This window comes from Pempheris klunzingeri, chromosome 10 (assembly GCF_042242105.1).
Source record: "Pempheris klunzingeri isolate RE-2024b chromosome 10, fPemKlu1.hap1, whole genome shotgun sequence".
Lineage (NCBI taxonomy): Eukaryota > Metazoa > Chordata > Actinopteri > Acropomatiformes > Pempheridae > Pempheris > Pempheris klunzingeri.
Window position 1 is genome coordinate 18,921,793 of NC_092021.1, and position 16,345 is coordinate 18,938,137.

The 16,345-nt window shown below is 41.0% G+C and overlaps 3 protein-coding genes across 3 annotated transcripts; 2 read left to right on the forward strand and 1 right to left on the reverse strand.

Moving 5' to 3' along the window:
• Window positions 1–54: 54 nt before the first annotated feature.
• On the forward strand, window positions 55–2,485 carry rab9a (RAB9A, member RAS oncogene family). The gene is made up of 3 exons (XM_070838075.1): window positions 55–200; window positions 537–658; window positions 818–2,485. Exon 3 carries the CDS (start codon window positions 857–859, stop codon window positions 1,463–1,465), a length of 609 nt encoding a protein of 202 aa, XP_070694176.1. The 5' UTR covers window positions 55–200; window positions 537–658; window positions 818–856; the 3' UTR covers window positions 1,466–2,485.
• A 247-nt stretch (window positions 2,486–2,732) lies between these two features.
• trappc2 (trafficking protein particle complex subunit 2) lies at window positions 2,733–4,605 on the reverse strand. The gene is made up of 5 exons (XM_070838076.1): window positions 4,529–4,605; window positions 4,145–4,271; window positions 3,773–3,921; window positions 3,098–3,179; window positions 2,733–2,993 (listed from the first exon to the last, which is right to left on the reverse strand). Exons 2-5 carry the CDS (start codon window positions 4,235–4,237, stop codon window positions 2,895–2,897), a joined length of 423 nt encoding a protein of 140 aa, XP_070694177.1. The 5' UTR covers window positions 4,238–4,271; window positions 4,529–4,605; the 3' UTR covers window positions 2,733–2,894.
• A 247-nt stretch (window positions 4,606–4,852) lies between these two features.
• On the forward strand, window positions 4,853–14,631 carry ofd1 (OFD1 centriole and centriolar satellite protein). Its single transcript, XM_070837898.1, has 23 exons — window positions 4,853–4,930; window positions 5,039–5,168; window positions 5,807–6,010; window positions 6,122–6,190; window positions 6,287–6,314; window positions 6,400–6,507; window positions 6,596–6,732; window positions 6,930–7,103; window positions 7,280–7,386; window positions 7,479–7,598; window positions 8,568–8,641; window positions 8,726–8,817; window positions 8,968–9,157; window positions 9,966–10,096; window positions 10,312–10,423; window positions 11,192–11,914; window positions 12,185–12,341; window positions 12,439–12,530; window positions 13,079–13,207; window positions 13,450–13,613; window positions 13,704–13,871; window positions 14,006–14,076; window positions 14,396–14,631. Exons 2-23 carry the CDS (start codon window positions 5,073–5,075, stop codon window positions 14,439–14,441), a joined length of 3,192 nt encoding a protein of 1,063 aa, XP_070693999.1. The 5' UTR covers window positions 4,853–4,930; window positions 5,039–5,072; the 3' UTR covers window positions 14,442–14,631.
• The last annotated feature ends 1,714 nt before the right edge of the window (window positions 14,632–16,345 follow it).

Below are 16,345 nucleotides of genomic sequence, written 5' to 3' on the forward strand. Positions count from 1 at the left end.
GCTGTCCATGCATCGTTAGCTTGTTAGCAGCTAGCCGCGTTAGCACTCAGCCTCTGGAGCTCACCAGGAAACGGTGCGACCTGGCGTTATCTCGAGCCACGCCAAGGAGAGGAACTGTCAAACATATTCATTAATATTACTTCACTTGTTTCGCCTTCTATTTCTCGTTGACTCAGCGGCGGCCTGGCCTAAACTGTAAGGTACGTTAGCAGCAATTTTGCCTGCAAGTACACCAGAGCTAGCGAAATTTTACAGCTATGTTTCACTAGCCGAACTCCAGCTGTGTTCTGTTGTTTTCCCTGTACGTTAGCCTAGCATAGCTAACACTGCTAGCTGACAGACTCAATTTGGGCGTGTGTTACAGCCATTCGTTCAAAATTGCGTAGGTTACATGTCAAAAGCTTCATCTCTGTTGGAGGGGTCTCAAAGAGTGGATTGGAGGTTTGGTGGGGTGCTTTAAAGCAGTGGGGGCTTCTCAGTTTCTGCCCTGAGTCTTCTGTTAATCAGGACACCGATTGCTTGTCACTGTATTACAGCTGGTTGAACGTTACCTTCATGGCAGCAGACATCAACTTTAAACAAATGAGCATGTGACCGAGGACCACGGTCTACACAGCACATGATCTGGACAAGTGGAGCAGGCAAAAATCAATCAGGGGTGAGACAAAAAGGCTCAATACATCCACCTAATATTGTTTTTCTGCAGGAAAATGCACAGTGGTGATCAGTTACAATATTCTAATTCATAATGATATGATGGTGTAGCACAGGTGATTATATCTTATGTTATCTTATTTATGTTGCATCTCTCCATCAGGTAAATTATTTCAAAGTGGTCGATCAGGTGTGAACAGCCATGACTACGAAGACATCCCTGCTGAAAGTCATACTGCTGGGCGATGGCGGCGTGGGGAAAAGCTCCATCATGAATCGTTACGTCACCAACAAGTTTGACGCACACCTTTTCCACACCATTGGCGTGGAGTTCCTCAACAAGGAGCTGGAGGTAGATGGCCACCAGGTTACCCTACAGATCTGGGACACTGCTGGCCAAGAGCGCTTCCGCAGCCTGAGGACTCCTTTCTATCGTGGCTCTGACTGCTGCTTGCTCACCTTCAGCGTGGACGACAACCAGAGTTTTCTCAACTTAGGCAACTGGAAGAAGGAGTTCATCTACTATGCAGATGTCAAGGAGCCGGAGAAGTTCCCATTTGTAGTCTTGGGCAACAAACTGGACGTGACAGAGCGGCAGGTGTCCACTGAGGAGGCTCAGCGATGGTGCCAGGAGAACGGCGACTATCCATATTATGAGACCAGTGCCAAGGACGCCACCAACGTAGCGGTGGCGTTTGAGGAGGCAGTGCGTAGGGTGATGGCATTGGATGAAAGAACGGACCACCTCATCCCCACAGACACTGTCAAGCTCCACAGAAAGCCTCGCTCTGCTGCCACTTGCTGTTCATAACACCCAGGAGTGATCACTAACATTAACTTCCTGTCATGCCTGCTATGTGATGAGGCTGTAGGTGTACAATGCTGTAGTAACATCTTATTTAAACAAACTTTGGCTTTATGATTTGTTATACTTTGAAAGGTTTGATAATGCTAATAGTTGGACTGATGTTTGAAGGGCAAGAGGAAACACTAAATTCTTCAGTCTGATTACAATTGAATATGAAGTCACTGAATATTTCACTCAGCTCTGCCACAGTTCAATGGTCGAGCTTTGGAGGGGTTGCAGAAAAACAAAGTATTTTTGTGTTAACTCAAGGCCAGCTGTGAGGAACTAACACGTGTCATGACCGAAAGGAGGCAATATATTTGTTAATATATTAAGTTTCGCTTCCCTCACAGATGGTTAAATGTTCCATTCTGTCATGAGGAAAAATTATATTGTGGCTCTTGAAATATGTTTACATGTGTACTACCTTGGGAGTGTGATCACCATAGATAGGGTTTCTGAACGTCACTCCCCAATGTAATAATACAGAGTGATGACCTTTATGCTTATGTTCAGAAAAAAAACAACCCACACAATTAATTTATACAGCTCAGTAACCTTATTTCTGAGAATGATGAAGTAGATAAGGCACTACTTTGTGTAACTAACAAATTTAGGCTTGTTGTGATTATTGCACCTTTAAGTCTTGTTCGTGCACACTCTGCATAGTGAATAGATTAAGGCTATATGGACTTATATGCTGGAAGCACTGAGGGACAAGATCCCCAACAGAAGCTGAAAATTAAAGCAAAGATAACATGCATGGCATATGGTGTATTTTTAGTTTCTGGAAACGTTTGTATTTTGTAAACAGTTTTTACCTTGAAATCACTGAACCAATATTTCCTGAAGGAAACTAATGAAATAGCAGTTATGATTGAGTAAACCTTTCTCCATCTTGTTGGATTTGTTTTAGATGATGATTTTGGTTTTTAAGCACTCTATTAATATTTTTCTATACTTACTGTTTTTTTTTTCTCCCCCCCACAGCTTAATATTTAAAATGGTGAATCATTTACCGTAGGGATTTCATTTATATTCAAAGTTGTACTACTGGTATGCCAAACCATAAATAAACCCCCTGAGAATTGTCTGTTAAATCATGTTTTGTAGCCTGAAAACTCTGACAAGTCTGTTTATTATTCAGAGGTTTGTATTGAACTGAATCTTACCAATTCCAGTCTGCAGATAACAGAAAGTACCTAACTAAGATTATGTCAACAACAACATTAGACAAGAAATTGTTTTATAGAAAATCCACAGCTGTGTTTGATAAATTTTACATTCAAACAGGAAGGGACAAACGTATAAACATCAAACAAGTGTCTTAGGCGCATTTTTATATATACAAGAGAAGACGAGATGCTTTCACATCCTTGTGCATGTAAAGTGATTAACTCAGGAGATGTTTCTTTCCAAGAAACTGTACTTTCCTCTCAAAAGCTGTTGAGCGGATTGGTGCGTTGATTTCATAGAATGGATTCATTGCGAACTGGAAGACAGAACAAAATAATAAGATTAAACACTGAAGGTGGAAAAATTAGACCAAATGTTACCTCGTGCCAAGTTACTCCAATCATATAGAAGATGACTTACCTTAATGTATAAATCATATACATCATTAAAAAAGTTTTTGATTCCATCTTCTTGTCGCACATCATGCAGCATGATGAATCTTATATGTATAGCAAATTATTAAAGAAAATAAAGCCGTGCCAATGAATTGCCTTGAATATATAATAGTGACAATATACTGCAAACTAACATGTTAGATAATGACAGTAGAGCTACATCTAACAATTATTATCAGCATCAATTAATCGATTATTGTTTCTATTATGTAATTATGAAATGGACGAAATAAATGAAAAATCTTCAAATTGCTTGTTATGTTCAACTAACGCTCCAAAACTTAGAGATGTTACATTTAAAGTGGCATAAAATAGAGAAATGCTGAGAACAGAGAATGTATTCATGTTTCGGAAGAGAGTCTTTGGTATGATTGCTTGATAGATTATTAAACAATCAATTATCAAAACTAACAAAGACTAGTTATTTCAGTTATCTTGCATTACTGTATTCAAATTACAGGTGCACACCTCTGAAATTAGTCTAATAAACATGATATATCTATCAGCCGTGTAGACTTTTCTGTTTCTTTTCTGACAATAAACTAGAATATATTTAATGAATGTTTTGAGCACCAGAGTCAGTAAGTAAGTATTCTGAGAGGGAATAACAAGGGCAGAAACAAATGGAGTATTAGAAAGGATATGTCCTGCAGTGACGAAGGCAGAAACAAACCACTCGTTGAACTTGTCGACAGTTTTCAAGTACATATTGTTGGACAGCCACATGTTTTCATCCACCAAATCCAGGGCTGCGTGTGCAATGAACTGGTTCAGGTGACGGTGGTCATCCTGTGGTCAACGAAACAAATCAAGATAATACATTAACAAGCATTATTTTCAATAAATAACTGGAATGATCATGCACCACTTGTGATCACATGCTTCACAGATTATATCCTGACAGTTTTGTTGTAGGCTATGGCTGTGCTAATAAATAGTAGTGTAAACACTGTCACTAGACAAGAAAAGACTTACTCAGTACATGCTGGTGTTATTGATAAAGCAATGTTACCTTTGATTCAGCTTTCCCAGTTGGCAAGAACTCCATCTCAAACACGGGGTTGTCATGATGACCAACCATGACAAAATAGAAACTTCCAGACATCGCTACCCTTTCTTCTAGACGAAGCCAAACTTTCCTGAAAACAATTCAGAGCACAATAAATAATCGGAACAATTGAATCTTCTCAAATTTGAAGTGCCAATATCACCCAAACGCTTCGAGCTAGCAAGCTAACGTTAGCCGCGCTGCTCCACAGACGCTTGACGTCGTATAAATCGCTAAGTAATTCTCATAAGACTAAAGTAGACATATTACAGCTTGAAAGATTACAAGAACGTAACTTAACCACGAGAGGAAAAGCGTATTACTTTACTACAATCAAAATATGTTTACCTGTTTATTTAGCTTCCTGGAAAGCAGCGAGAGCAGTCGCAGAAAGATGACGACATATTCAAGTAGCTAAGTAAGTTTATCAGGTATTTGCTAAAACTGTTTCTCACTTGGTGTCATCGAAATAATTATTCCCTTAAATAAATTATACATTTTGTAATAGTAGTAATAATACTAATAATTATCACAATGATTAACAAGTTGCTCGTTTTTCTCGTTACGTCATAAATGTGGGCCTTTCCGGAACACAAATTTCCGTTGACGGATTTAAATTACAGGCACACCTCCTCGACGGGGACGCAGAGACGCTTTCTGGTTGTCAGGATGGTAACAAGAAATCATTCTCTTTTTTGAAATGCCTGTTGTACCAGGTGTTAAGAAGACAACAGTACAGTCAAACACCGGGTAAGAATACTTTGAAAGCTGTTGAAAACGGCGGTTTTGCTCTCTAACGTTAGCTCGCCGTGTTAGCAGCTTTACCAGGCTGCTGTACTTTTGTTTGTCTTCTGTCAGGATCATAGACACTACAAAATAACACGGGACAGTGATGTCCGCCACCAAAGAAGACACGTTATCCCCAGATGAGCTGAGGAAACGACTCTATCAAACTTTTAAAAGTAAAGGAGTGCTCGATACACTCAAGGTAAGTCATACTAATAACGTTTGTGGCGGTCCTTGTCTCCACTTGCCTTAGGTTTGATTTGATGTTTTAAATATAACCCTCAGTTTGCCTCAGTGTTGGCAGCAGGAGGACGATTCAGGGGCCAACCAACAGTGTTTTTTCAATAGTGAAAGTTATGATTTAAAAAGTTATCTATCTATCTATCTATCTATCTATCTATCTATCTATCTATCTATCTATCATCAGGATTTCAGTCAGCCTGAATCATTGGCCTCACATTGTAATGTAAATAATATAGAATGAAATAAGCTATTAATTCCAATATAAAGAGGTGTTTTATTTGTTCAGTGTAGTAATAATTTCTGGGATGGATTTGGAGTCACTGCATCACATTACAGTCCATGGAAATTAAATAAATCATACATTTTCCATACAAATATTTCTATAAAATAGCAGAAGCTCTAGATCCTCTGTAGTGTGTCACTGGGTCACCATTATTTTTAAAGTAAACATGATTGAGAAAGCTAACCATCGTCCTGCTGCCAATGTTGGGTGAAACTGAAGAAGAGGATGCCACGGGGTCCGGAGTAAACAACTAACTTAAAACTTAGAGTTTGATCCTCATCCTTCTTCTCTTTTCCTCCCCTGATCTGACTCAGACGCAGCTCCGGAATCAGCTCATCCAGGAGTTAAAACACCCACCTTTGACTCGAGGAGAACCCGTTCCCAGACCAGTACCTGTGAAGTCTGATCCCCGTTTGGTCTCAGCCTGCAACAGCATAGTGGCTGATCATCTCCACACCTCTGGGTACGAATACACTCTTTCTGTATTCTACCCTGAAAGTGGCCATTGCAAAGACAAGGTGAGCACGACTACTGCATGACTACGCAGCTGTCTGTTTAATTTACTGTAGCTTAAAGTGTGAAGAACATCATTGCAGATGAAGATTTTCATGTCTGGTCCATTTTGGCAGGTTGCAACAAAGGGAGACCTTCTTCAGCTTCTTAGAATTAGTCCTGAATCAGCCCTGTACAGATCCCTGGTAATTCATTAATGATTTAGCATGTATTGGTCTTGAAATGGGTACAAATAAGAAATTATTTTTTTTAGTAATATTGATGTTTTATTTGTTTTACAGTCTTCAAACAAAGACAACAATGATAAAGGTACGTTATAAAGGTTCCCTTTAAAAAAAACAACTTTTTCTGCCCCCAAGCATTACCCTTGATGTAATTTCTCTTTGTCTTGCAGGGTTCCTGATCAGCCTCCTAACACAGCTAACACACCATTACACCCAGGACCTTCGTCGTGATGCTGACACGCAGACAACTGGCATGGCATCTTATGGAGAGTCTCTTGGTATGCTGACATCAAGTCTTAAAATTGTATTCCATGTTTATGCCTCTCAGGGCACAGTTTTTAATGTTTTCTTTTCTTCCATCCACAGTTGAGAAAATGAAAATGATTGATAAGGAATATGAGAGCTTCAGTTACAGTGGAGACAAATGGTTTCCGTTCCAGTCAAAACTGGCTGCATATAGAAAAGAAATCGAAGCACAGATGCAAGCAGAAATGAGCACAAAGGTACATATGTTAATAAATTTAGAAATGTATGTGAGTCACAGCTGCTTGTTCATGTCAGCAATAAACAACATTTTGATGTGTAAACACTTCATAGTGTAAAATGATGGTGTAAATGGTTTATGAGTGGCCAATATGTGGTCATGTGGAGTTTTCCTGCTGGTTATGTGGCCTCAACACGGTGTCTTTTGTTTCTTAAGATGCAGCATTTTAAAGATGTTGAGGTCGCCAAGGTGAGGATGGAAGAAAAAGCTCAATTTCACAAAGAATTTGATAAGCTGAGGCAAGAGCTGGAGAGGACTTATGAAATGAAGGCAAAGGCACTGATTGACAGAGAGAAAAATGCCATTGATCGGTTACAAAAACAACAAGAGGTAGGTCGCTGCTAATTTAATTTTGTGCTCTTTCTCTCAAGATAAATCTCAGCAAATCCTGTTTTAAAAGTGAAATTATGGCACGCTGTCAACATTGGTCTTCATTTGCGCAATTTCCAATTGCTTAAATATTAGATCAGACGCGTAATTGATGCTGTTATTTGTTTGTTTTTTAGATCGAAGAAAAAAATGTGTATATGCAGAGACAATCGGTCCTGAAAGAAATTGAAACACTGCGGAACAGAGAAAACGAGCTGAGAATGAGGATGGTGGCTTTTGAAAAGTAAGAGCTCAATGTAAGTAATGGGGTGCTATGCGCTCTCTCTCATCGAGAACAATGCTTCATAGAGACTGTGTCTATTTGTTTTATGGAAGGACTTGTCAAATTCACGAGGAGAAAGTCAAGACCACTGAAGAGCTGCTGAGGAGGAGAGAACTGGCAGTGAAGACTATGGAGGACACATACGACCAAAGGCTGAGGAATGAACTCTCCAGGTATTTTCTTGCTGGAAATAAAGGGATCTTTATGTACAGTATATTTTCTGGCTTACATCGTCACCAGTCAGACATGATCAGGTGGTTACACACATGCAGTCTCATTTAAAACACACTCACTGGCCGCTTTATTGGGAAGGTAACCTAATGAAGTGGTCGGTGTGGTCGTCTGCTGCTGTCGCCCATCTGCTTCAAGGTTCGATGTGTTGTGCATTCAGAAATGCTCTTCTGTGTAACAAGTGGTTATTTTACTGATGCCTGTATCAGTTTGAACCCATCCGGTCATTCTCCTCTGACCTCTGCCATCAACATGGCATTTTCTCCCAGACTACTGCTTCCTACTGGATAAGATCTCTTTTTCGGACCGCTCTCCATAAACCGTAGAGGTTGGTGGGCGTGAAAAATCCCAGCACATCAGCAGTTTCCGAAATACTCGAATTAGCCCGTCTGGCACCAACACCCATGCCATGTTGAATTTCACTTAAATCATCTTTCTTCCCCATTCTGATGCTTCTTTTGAACGTCAGGTCTACATACCCAAATGCAATGAGTTGCAGCCGCATGATTGGTTGATTAGGTGCAGTAGCTGGTGGGTGTATTCTCTTCATTCTGTCAGTCAACATTACCTTCTCAGTTATATTGTCAATATGTGGCCTGAGGATGTCACTGTTTTGTAGCTTTAAAGTAAAAACACTATAATTTATGTGTAATGTACACTCAAAATGTTGTGTCAAAATCATCAAGTGATTTATTCCACTCTACAAGTTTTTGCTCCAACTGTTTGAATACTGTCAGTGAGTCTGAGTGAATTGTTTTCTTGGTGAATGAACACCAGTAAATAAGCTGAGATTGGGTAATCAACACATATTAGATTGATTTAGATTGTTTGTTATCACATCAATACTATGGCTTTTATTGGTTTAGTTTCAGAGCTGCTTTTTGATTGTTCTGATGTCTTTATAAAACTAGGTATCAGCTTGAGTTGAAGGAAGAATTTATTAAGAGAACCGAAGAACTAACGGAGAATGAGAACAGAAACAAGCGTGAGTATTTAAATCGAAGCAAGTTGACAGACTGGTTTGCTGCTGGCCGTGGTTTGATCTGTTTACAATCTCTTTATTTCCCAGTGGAAACGGCTCGTATCCAGAAGGAGACGGCTGTAATTAATTCCAAGTTAGAGGAGCACAGCAGAGCATGTTCAGAACTGAGACGGCTGCAGGTAAACGACACAAACCCAGCAGTGTTGACTTCACCCTCTCCAATGGGGAAAAGGGCACAATATTTTAGTCCTATCAAATTGTGATTGTGTAATATTTGCAAGTCACACAGTGTAGTCTCCAGCTTTATCTTTCCGTGTCTCATTTTCCAGGTTGAGCTAGACACAGCACAGCAGCAGATTTCTCTGCTGACCCAACAGAAGGAGCTGTTGAGGGAAAGACTGGAGAACATGAGTGACTACCCCAGCTTGAAAAGAGAGAAAGCAGAGCTGCAGGGGCAGTTGCGGCTGATGAAGAGACAGCTGGAGGAGGCCCAAGAGGAGAAGCGGCTTCTCCATGCAGGTGAGGATTGGCTGCTGTTTCTCAAGTACCTCCCATAAGTCTTAGCATGCCCCATTGTTACTATCCAGTTTCCCAGGAAAGAATAGTGTTCTCTCTGTGATAGTGTACAGCTGATTATTTCTTTGTCTGGGATATTTGATGTCTGATAGTTATAGTAGCTTTAAATATGTAAACATTGAAAATCAGTACCTCAGAATATTTCTAGTCTTTTTTTCCCCTTAACTTGAGACAGATCCAGTTTCTATGTTGCATTCAGAGTGCTTGAGTCTGGGCTCATTGTGAGCTGTGGGAGATGCAGTGTACTGTGAAGCATTCGTGTTAGTCTGTCCCTCTGGTTCTGGCTCAGCTGAGTCTTTTCGAATGTGTCGTGCCTGCCAATGTGGGGCCTCTGTTCTGTGTTTGTTGCTCCGCAGACAACTGTCTGAAAAGGGCCCAGTGAGGGAATGAGGATGAGGGGTAGAGTGAACGGGAGCAGAGAGCACAGTGAGCAGAGACAGAGGCCTCCCTATACCCATGGCAGAGAACCAAAAATGTACCTCTCTGAGGGATACTTCATTCTTCCTGTTTGAGGATGAGGCATGGGAGCAGTGGGCCTCCCTCCACATTGCTCCCATGTGCTGTACTCCCATGCTTGTCAGATCCATACAGTCAAAACTGAAAACATGAGCTGGCGCACTTCAAAATGACACCCTAAATCAGAACAACGATGCTCTTTCATTAGATAGTTTTCCCACTGAAATATACACTAAGACTGGCCGAAAGGACGAGCTTTTCGATCACCTTTTGACTCTGACAATATCTCTCTCAGATTTGGGCAGGCCATCCAAAGAGCAGCTGGCCTTGCAGATGGAGTTACGGAGGCTGCAGAATGCTCGGAAACTGGATGAAGAAGAGTTTGACAACCAAAAACAGGTGCTGCAGGCACAGCTCCAGAGTGAGGTCAGTCACATCACAGCATCTCGCTGAGTGTGGGAAACTATGTGGTCAGCTTTTTCTTTTTTCATGCAGTTTTGTCTCACTTCGGTGAATTTTTTTCTTTGTTTAATTGGGGTCTGTCCTTTAAATCTGGGTTTCCGGAGAGCTACTTTTGCAGAGACGGTGTATTGTGGGCAAACAATAACCTGATGTCCTGTGGTCTGCTGTTTTTTCGGCAGGTGGAGCGGTGCGCTCTGCTCAAGGCTCAGTTGATCGAGTGTGAGGAGAAGTCCCAGTGGATGACTCACCACATTGAGGACATTAAGATGCACCTTCGCCAAACTCAACAAGGTAGCCCATGCCTGGGCATGCATGTCTGCCACTTCTTGATGAGATTAGTCACACTGAATCATACAGGTTTCTGTATGCAGTTATGTGTGTTGCCATCGGCAATGCATAACTTGTGTAGCTTTATTTCTGCTTTTCATAAAGTGGCTTCCTGTCTTGGTTGATGTTATTTATTGACCATTACATTTTAAAGCAGGGAAATATTTGGCAAATTTTAAAGGCCTCAAGTTTTTTTCAGCAAAAACAAGAAAGGAAGCCATATGACAGTAGTAGCAACCAGATCCTAGGTGTAAATGCATGTGAAGAGCTGTTGGAAATAAGGGTGTCACGATATACTGATTTTGACGAGAATCATGATATTTAAAAATGAAATATCGACAGGGGACAAACTCTCTACCCTCTGCATGCGATTTTGTTTCATCGTGTAATTGCCCTTTTTCCACCTTCCTACACTGGCATTTTAAGTGCAATTCATTTGTCAAAAAAAAGACAAAATGCTCAATAAACATAGTTATGATGAAGTTAAGATGGATTTAAACGACAGCAGTATTGTTAATTTTTTCAGTGTTTTCAAATGTTCTATCTATCGCAATAATATCACTACTGGCAACAATAATCGTGTCGTGAAAATCTGATATCTTGACATCCTTATTCTAATTTGCTCTTTACTGGTGGTTGGTTTTCTGTATTAGTGTTCAACTCTTCTCTTGTTTGCTTTTCTCTTTCTTCCCTCTCTCCCTCTCTTTTGTTTAATCCATGCAATGATGGCAGCTCTTGAAAATGAAGTGCTACGTAACCCCAAGCCCTCTCTTGTTGATCGCTCAGTACTGGAGCTCAGCGCTGACAAGCTGGTTCCCCCTGACATCTATGTGGACAGAGCTCTGCTGAGGGCCAGGGTGGGTTATGATGATGTTTGTGAAGCAGGTGGGCCCTTGCGAGGACACAAGTTGCCTCGGAGTGACTCTCCAGACTCCGACATTGAGCTGGTGGCCCAGGCCAAGGCTCGATTCCAGGAGCTGCAGAGGGAGGCTGAGACCTTAGAGGAAGCCTACAGGAACTACCAGCAGAGGGCAGTGCGCTCCACTGTCTCACATATGCTACCCACAGGACCGCTTTCTCCGCAACAAGCACATCCTTCACTTTGGCCCAATTCTCCTCGAAGAAAACAAACCTCTCACCATTCACACACCCACGCCACACACAAATCAAAGGTTTCACACAGACCACTGTCTCCACAAACTCCCAGAACCCCCTCCATGGCACCCTATGACACTAGAAACACTGTCCCACCTGCACAACTAAGAGTGACCTTCTCAGAAGACCATAACCAACCCCAGCCCACAGTCTCCACTGACCACAGTCTCCGTTCATTGGCTGAATCTCTGCTTCTAAGAGATGGTCACCTTCAGAATGGAAGCAGCCCTCCACCCAGACGTCTGTCCTCAACACCATACTCTTCCTCCAGGAAAGAGCTTCAAAGAGAGATTGCAGAAGGTACCTCTGAGAAATGCTTTAACCTGTGACAATGCTTCAAAGTCGATTAGATGCGTCAACCTCTTTTAACTGTCAAGAAATATAGACAATGAAATGGCTTAATGTTTGCCAGAGCTCAAACAGTACATTTAATACTTACTGTCAATATATTATTCATGTTCCAGAGCGTTAAACAATTAGAACAATCAAAACAGTCAGTCCACACATTGTTGGATTGTAATCTCTCTCCCATGAGGCTGTTGCCTAATGTGAAGTCTTTGCCCCCGATAGAGGCAGTTGTGGCTCCGATTGGGTTCCCGGAGCTGTCGCCTGACAGACGGCTCCCTCGTCCCCCCCACGACGAGATGGCGACCTCAGGTGACTTTTGCTCCGAGATCAGTCCACCTCAAAGTCCTCAGCTCAAGAGCACAGCAAGAGACCAGCCCAGGTACCATCTGGCCTCGCTTTGGCAAGGACATTATTTTCTTTATACACTTTTACATAGAGATAATGACTGCTAATGCCTTCACATTTGTCCATGTCAGTCCACCAAAGCTGCAGCCTGTGATCTCCAGCTCGGAGTCTTCCCCACAGCCTGAGAAAATAAGCCTTGAAGATCTCACAGGGATTTTGTCAGGTACTCGAGTATTTGTTGGTGTTTCCTCTGTAATGCACTGCAGCACCCTTCTTGCGATGTGATTGGTAACGTGAGACCCAGTTTAGATCGTCTCCAGTTTGCAAATACAACATAGGAGTGTGATTTATAGCGTTTACCGGAAACGCTGTTTGGTCGAATCACTGCGCTCGACATGAGAGCAGAATTGTGATCTACGGGAAACTTTTTCATCTGTCGGCACATAAATTTCATAAAGCAGTGGTGTGGAAGTACTATAATTATTAAAAAAAAGTGCTATTTGTGTGTGCTTCATAATTTTTAACATTTTCAGATTTCATTATCATTTATTTCATAAAATCCCATTGATGGAGTATATCCGGTATAGAGGTTTGGGATTTTGGACTGGCTGCTTTTTAATGAGTGTGTGACTGGCCTCCAAAGTGTCCTTTCAGTGGCCCCGCACAATGGTGAAGATGAAGGGCAGCTGATTATGTATTCTGTGCCGGTCCTCTGGCTCTGTTGCATTATGGTGGAGCATAAAAGATCTCTTTGTGCATGTCTCCCTCCAGAGCCCGGCCACATTCCAGAGCTTCTCCTGGACACTGCCGACCCTCTCTCTGAGGAGGCCCCTGACGGCCCCGCTGTCCCCCACCCACGGGACCTCCCAGAAAACCCAACAGATTTGCAGGGTCAGGCGGGTGAGTCGTGAGTCCCTGCCCGCCCCCTCCCATCCCTCATCCCCACCCGTTACTGACGCATCATCTTGGTTGACCCCCAAATAACAAGAATGGCCACCTTTTACTGTACACCATCAGTCTGACATAATGAGTCTTTCATATTTTGCTGATTTTATTGCCACTCTGGAATACATTGCCTCTTAGACTACAATAGAGATGAAGTGGCAACTGATTTGACTCATGTCAGTCCATTTGTTTAATAGAAGTCCCACACACCTCAGGTGAATCTGCTAAGGAAGAGGATGAAGAGGATGAGGAGCAGAGGTGGGAAAGAGAGCGAAAGGAAAGACAAGAACGAAGGCAAAGGGAGCAAGAGGAAGCCAGAGAGAGGGAGCGGCAAGAACTTGAAAAACTGGAGGAAGAGACGGTAATGATGATCTGTAGTTTTTCTAAAACTCCTCTTTCTGACCTAGCCTAGTCTGATTGAAGTGAACATTGACAGTGTCTGTCTAACCAGAGTTCGCATGAGGTGGAGCAACCAGGACAGACCGATGAAGAAGAGGGAGAAGAAAGTGGAATTAAGAAAGGAGGAGATGAAGCACAGACGGAGGAGACTAAAGATGAAAATCCACTGGAAAAATACATGAAGATGGTCCTGGAAGCAAGAGAGAAGCAGCATGCACAGGTGAGCTGCAAGCACATTTGCCTCGACTCGTGTAGAACCTCTGTGCTTTTGTGACTTGTCGCAGCTGCCCTGCCTGTTTTTAAACTGAGTGTTTAACCAAGTGGGTTTTTTTTTTTTTGTTGTGTTTGTTTTAGAGCCCTGGAAGAGACGAGATGGGACTTACAAGCCCGGAGGCCAAGAGTTTGTCTGAGGAGAAAGATGACAGGTAACTGAAAACAGTGGACTAGACAAGACACAAAACAGTTGAATAGGTTAATGGCTTTACTTATGAAGAAACAACTCGCATGTTCTCATTTAAAAGCTATGCTGTTACTGTATATAAGCCCACATAATCCTCTTCCCGAAACATTTAATTTCTCTCGTGGTTTCTCTTTTTGTGGTCTTTTTTTTTTTTTAATTTAGTTATTTGTTCTGGAATTGTGTTGTCTCAAGGATGAGTTAATTGAGAAATACCTTGCTATTTTGGGTTTTTCTTTTTCTGTCCCTCGAGGCTTTCATTAATTAACTTGATTGTGTTTTCCCAGCGTTGCAGCATATTCACACAAGGATGAAGATGATGATTTCTGGTGAGCCGGTTGTCCCTGAGTGCTATTATAAACTGATGATGTATACAAGCCTCTGCAGTCTTGTACCGTTCTAATAAGTGTGAAACATTTAATGTTTCTATTTTAATATTTTATTTTTAGTATTTGACAAATTTTTTTGACTGCGTGAATGTATATTAGATCTGTTGTTTTTTTTTCCTCTTGCATTGACTGTACACCCCGAAACGAGATAATCCTATCATGCAAAAGAAAACAAATACCACAACGGAGAAGTTGTTCTATTTTATTTATTTTTTTTATTTTTCATAAAAACAGTCAACAGGCCAGTTGAATAATGTCATAAAGGGGTTTCCAGTCAGACAGGGTGCTGGATTGTTGTCCTCCTGGTGATTAATAGGTAGCCTTTATTCTTTAGTTTTTGGTTCATTCAACAGAAAACACAGCATACAAACATGAGATAAGTTGTACATTAGCCTCATGTACACCTGTCATCTTTCTCCTTTGCCATTGAACACCTGCAGCTATCAGCCCTGCAGAGAACTATGCAGGTTTTGTACTACAATATCTCACAGATACTGTGTAGTACAGCGGGCAGAGAGTCACAATGGCATACATACTTTGGCTGAACTTACCATTTAGATTGCCGTACAATTTTATAAATGACTGGCGTTGGAACTAATTGTTATGAAAGCTGAATTAACAGTTAAGCATCAGTTAGTCACGAGGAAGCCCTTGACATTTGTAGAAAATACAGGTATACTATCAGGCAACAAAATAATAACGACTCATACTTTTGACTTGAGTAACAGAACCTAAAAAAAAACATTTATAACTAATCGGCTACATAAAATGGATTAATTTGTACTCAGTTAGAAAAAGAGGAAACAGGCAAACACTGCCTACTACTGACGTCAGTATACATAACTGTACATCACGTGTGTCACTGCAGAAACAGTTGTCTTCACATGCAACAAAGAAATATCAAGTTATCCCTGTAACTCATCTAATAGAAATAAAAGATTACATGAGTAATTATGACATAACAATTGCACATCAAAAACAGGTGCAATTATAGAAAATTAAGAAAAAAAAAGTGGTTTTTATCTTTTAAAAATAACAAAACACTAAAGTTTACATTTTTCACACCTTAAGTTCTTTATAGCTGTAGGTTTTCCCATAGTACCATTGCACATGGGACATAGTTACAAGATTTTTCAAAATCATATTAGAATATATGATCGATATTACAATAGGTAATGGGCTAAAAAGAGTGTATGGGATCAGAGAGCTGTCTTTGTTGGCAAGCCTTGGATGTTTTGTCATTTACAGAAGTGAATACACATGGACCAAACTTTAAAGATATTAAATATTATTGAATATCCTTCTGTCGCATTATTGGCAGCAGTCCACATTTAGCAGTTAGCAAGCAAGTTATTCTTATGGCATTATGCATAGAAATTTAATTATGATACTGTGATGGCGTTGAGTTCCTGATGTGCGTGCTCGGTTTACTTTGCAGCTACTCTAATGCATACTCTGTGTCTGAGGCATCTTTTACAAGTAAAATGGAGTCTTCAAACCATAGTTGTACGAGGGAGAAGTGTTGTTTGTTTTACTTGAATTGTTCTATAGGCTCTAGTGTGCATCTGAGGTAGTGTTAATGTAGGCCATGAATGTTCTGGGTAGCTTTACAATGGAAATTAGAATCTAGAACTAATTATTAAAACTAAGATTATTGATAGGATCAGGTTGCAGTTAAATACTTGAACTTTTACCACCACGTTTACGACAGAACTGGATCCACAATATGTAGTTTGTGTCTTTCTTTTTTTTTTTTTTTTTACTGTTAAATCGAAGCAACAGTCTTGTGTCAGTACATTATAACTTGATGGTTCTTCTGATGTGCCATCTATAAGCGGCACACTAGCT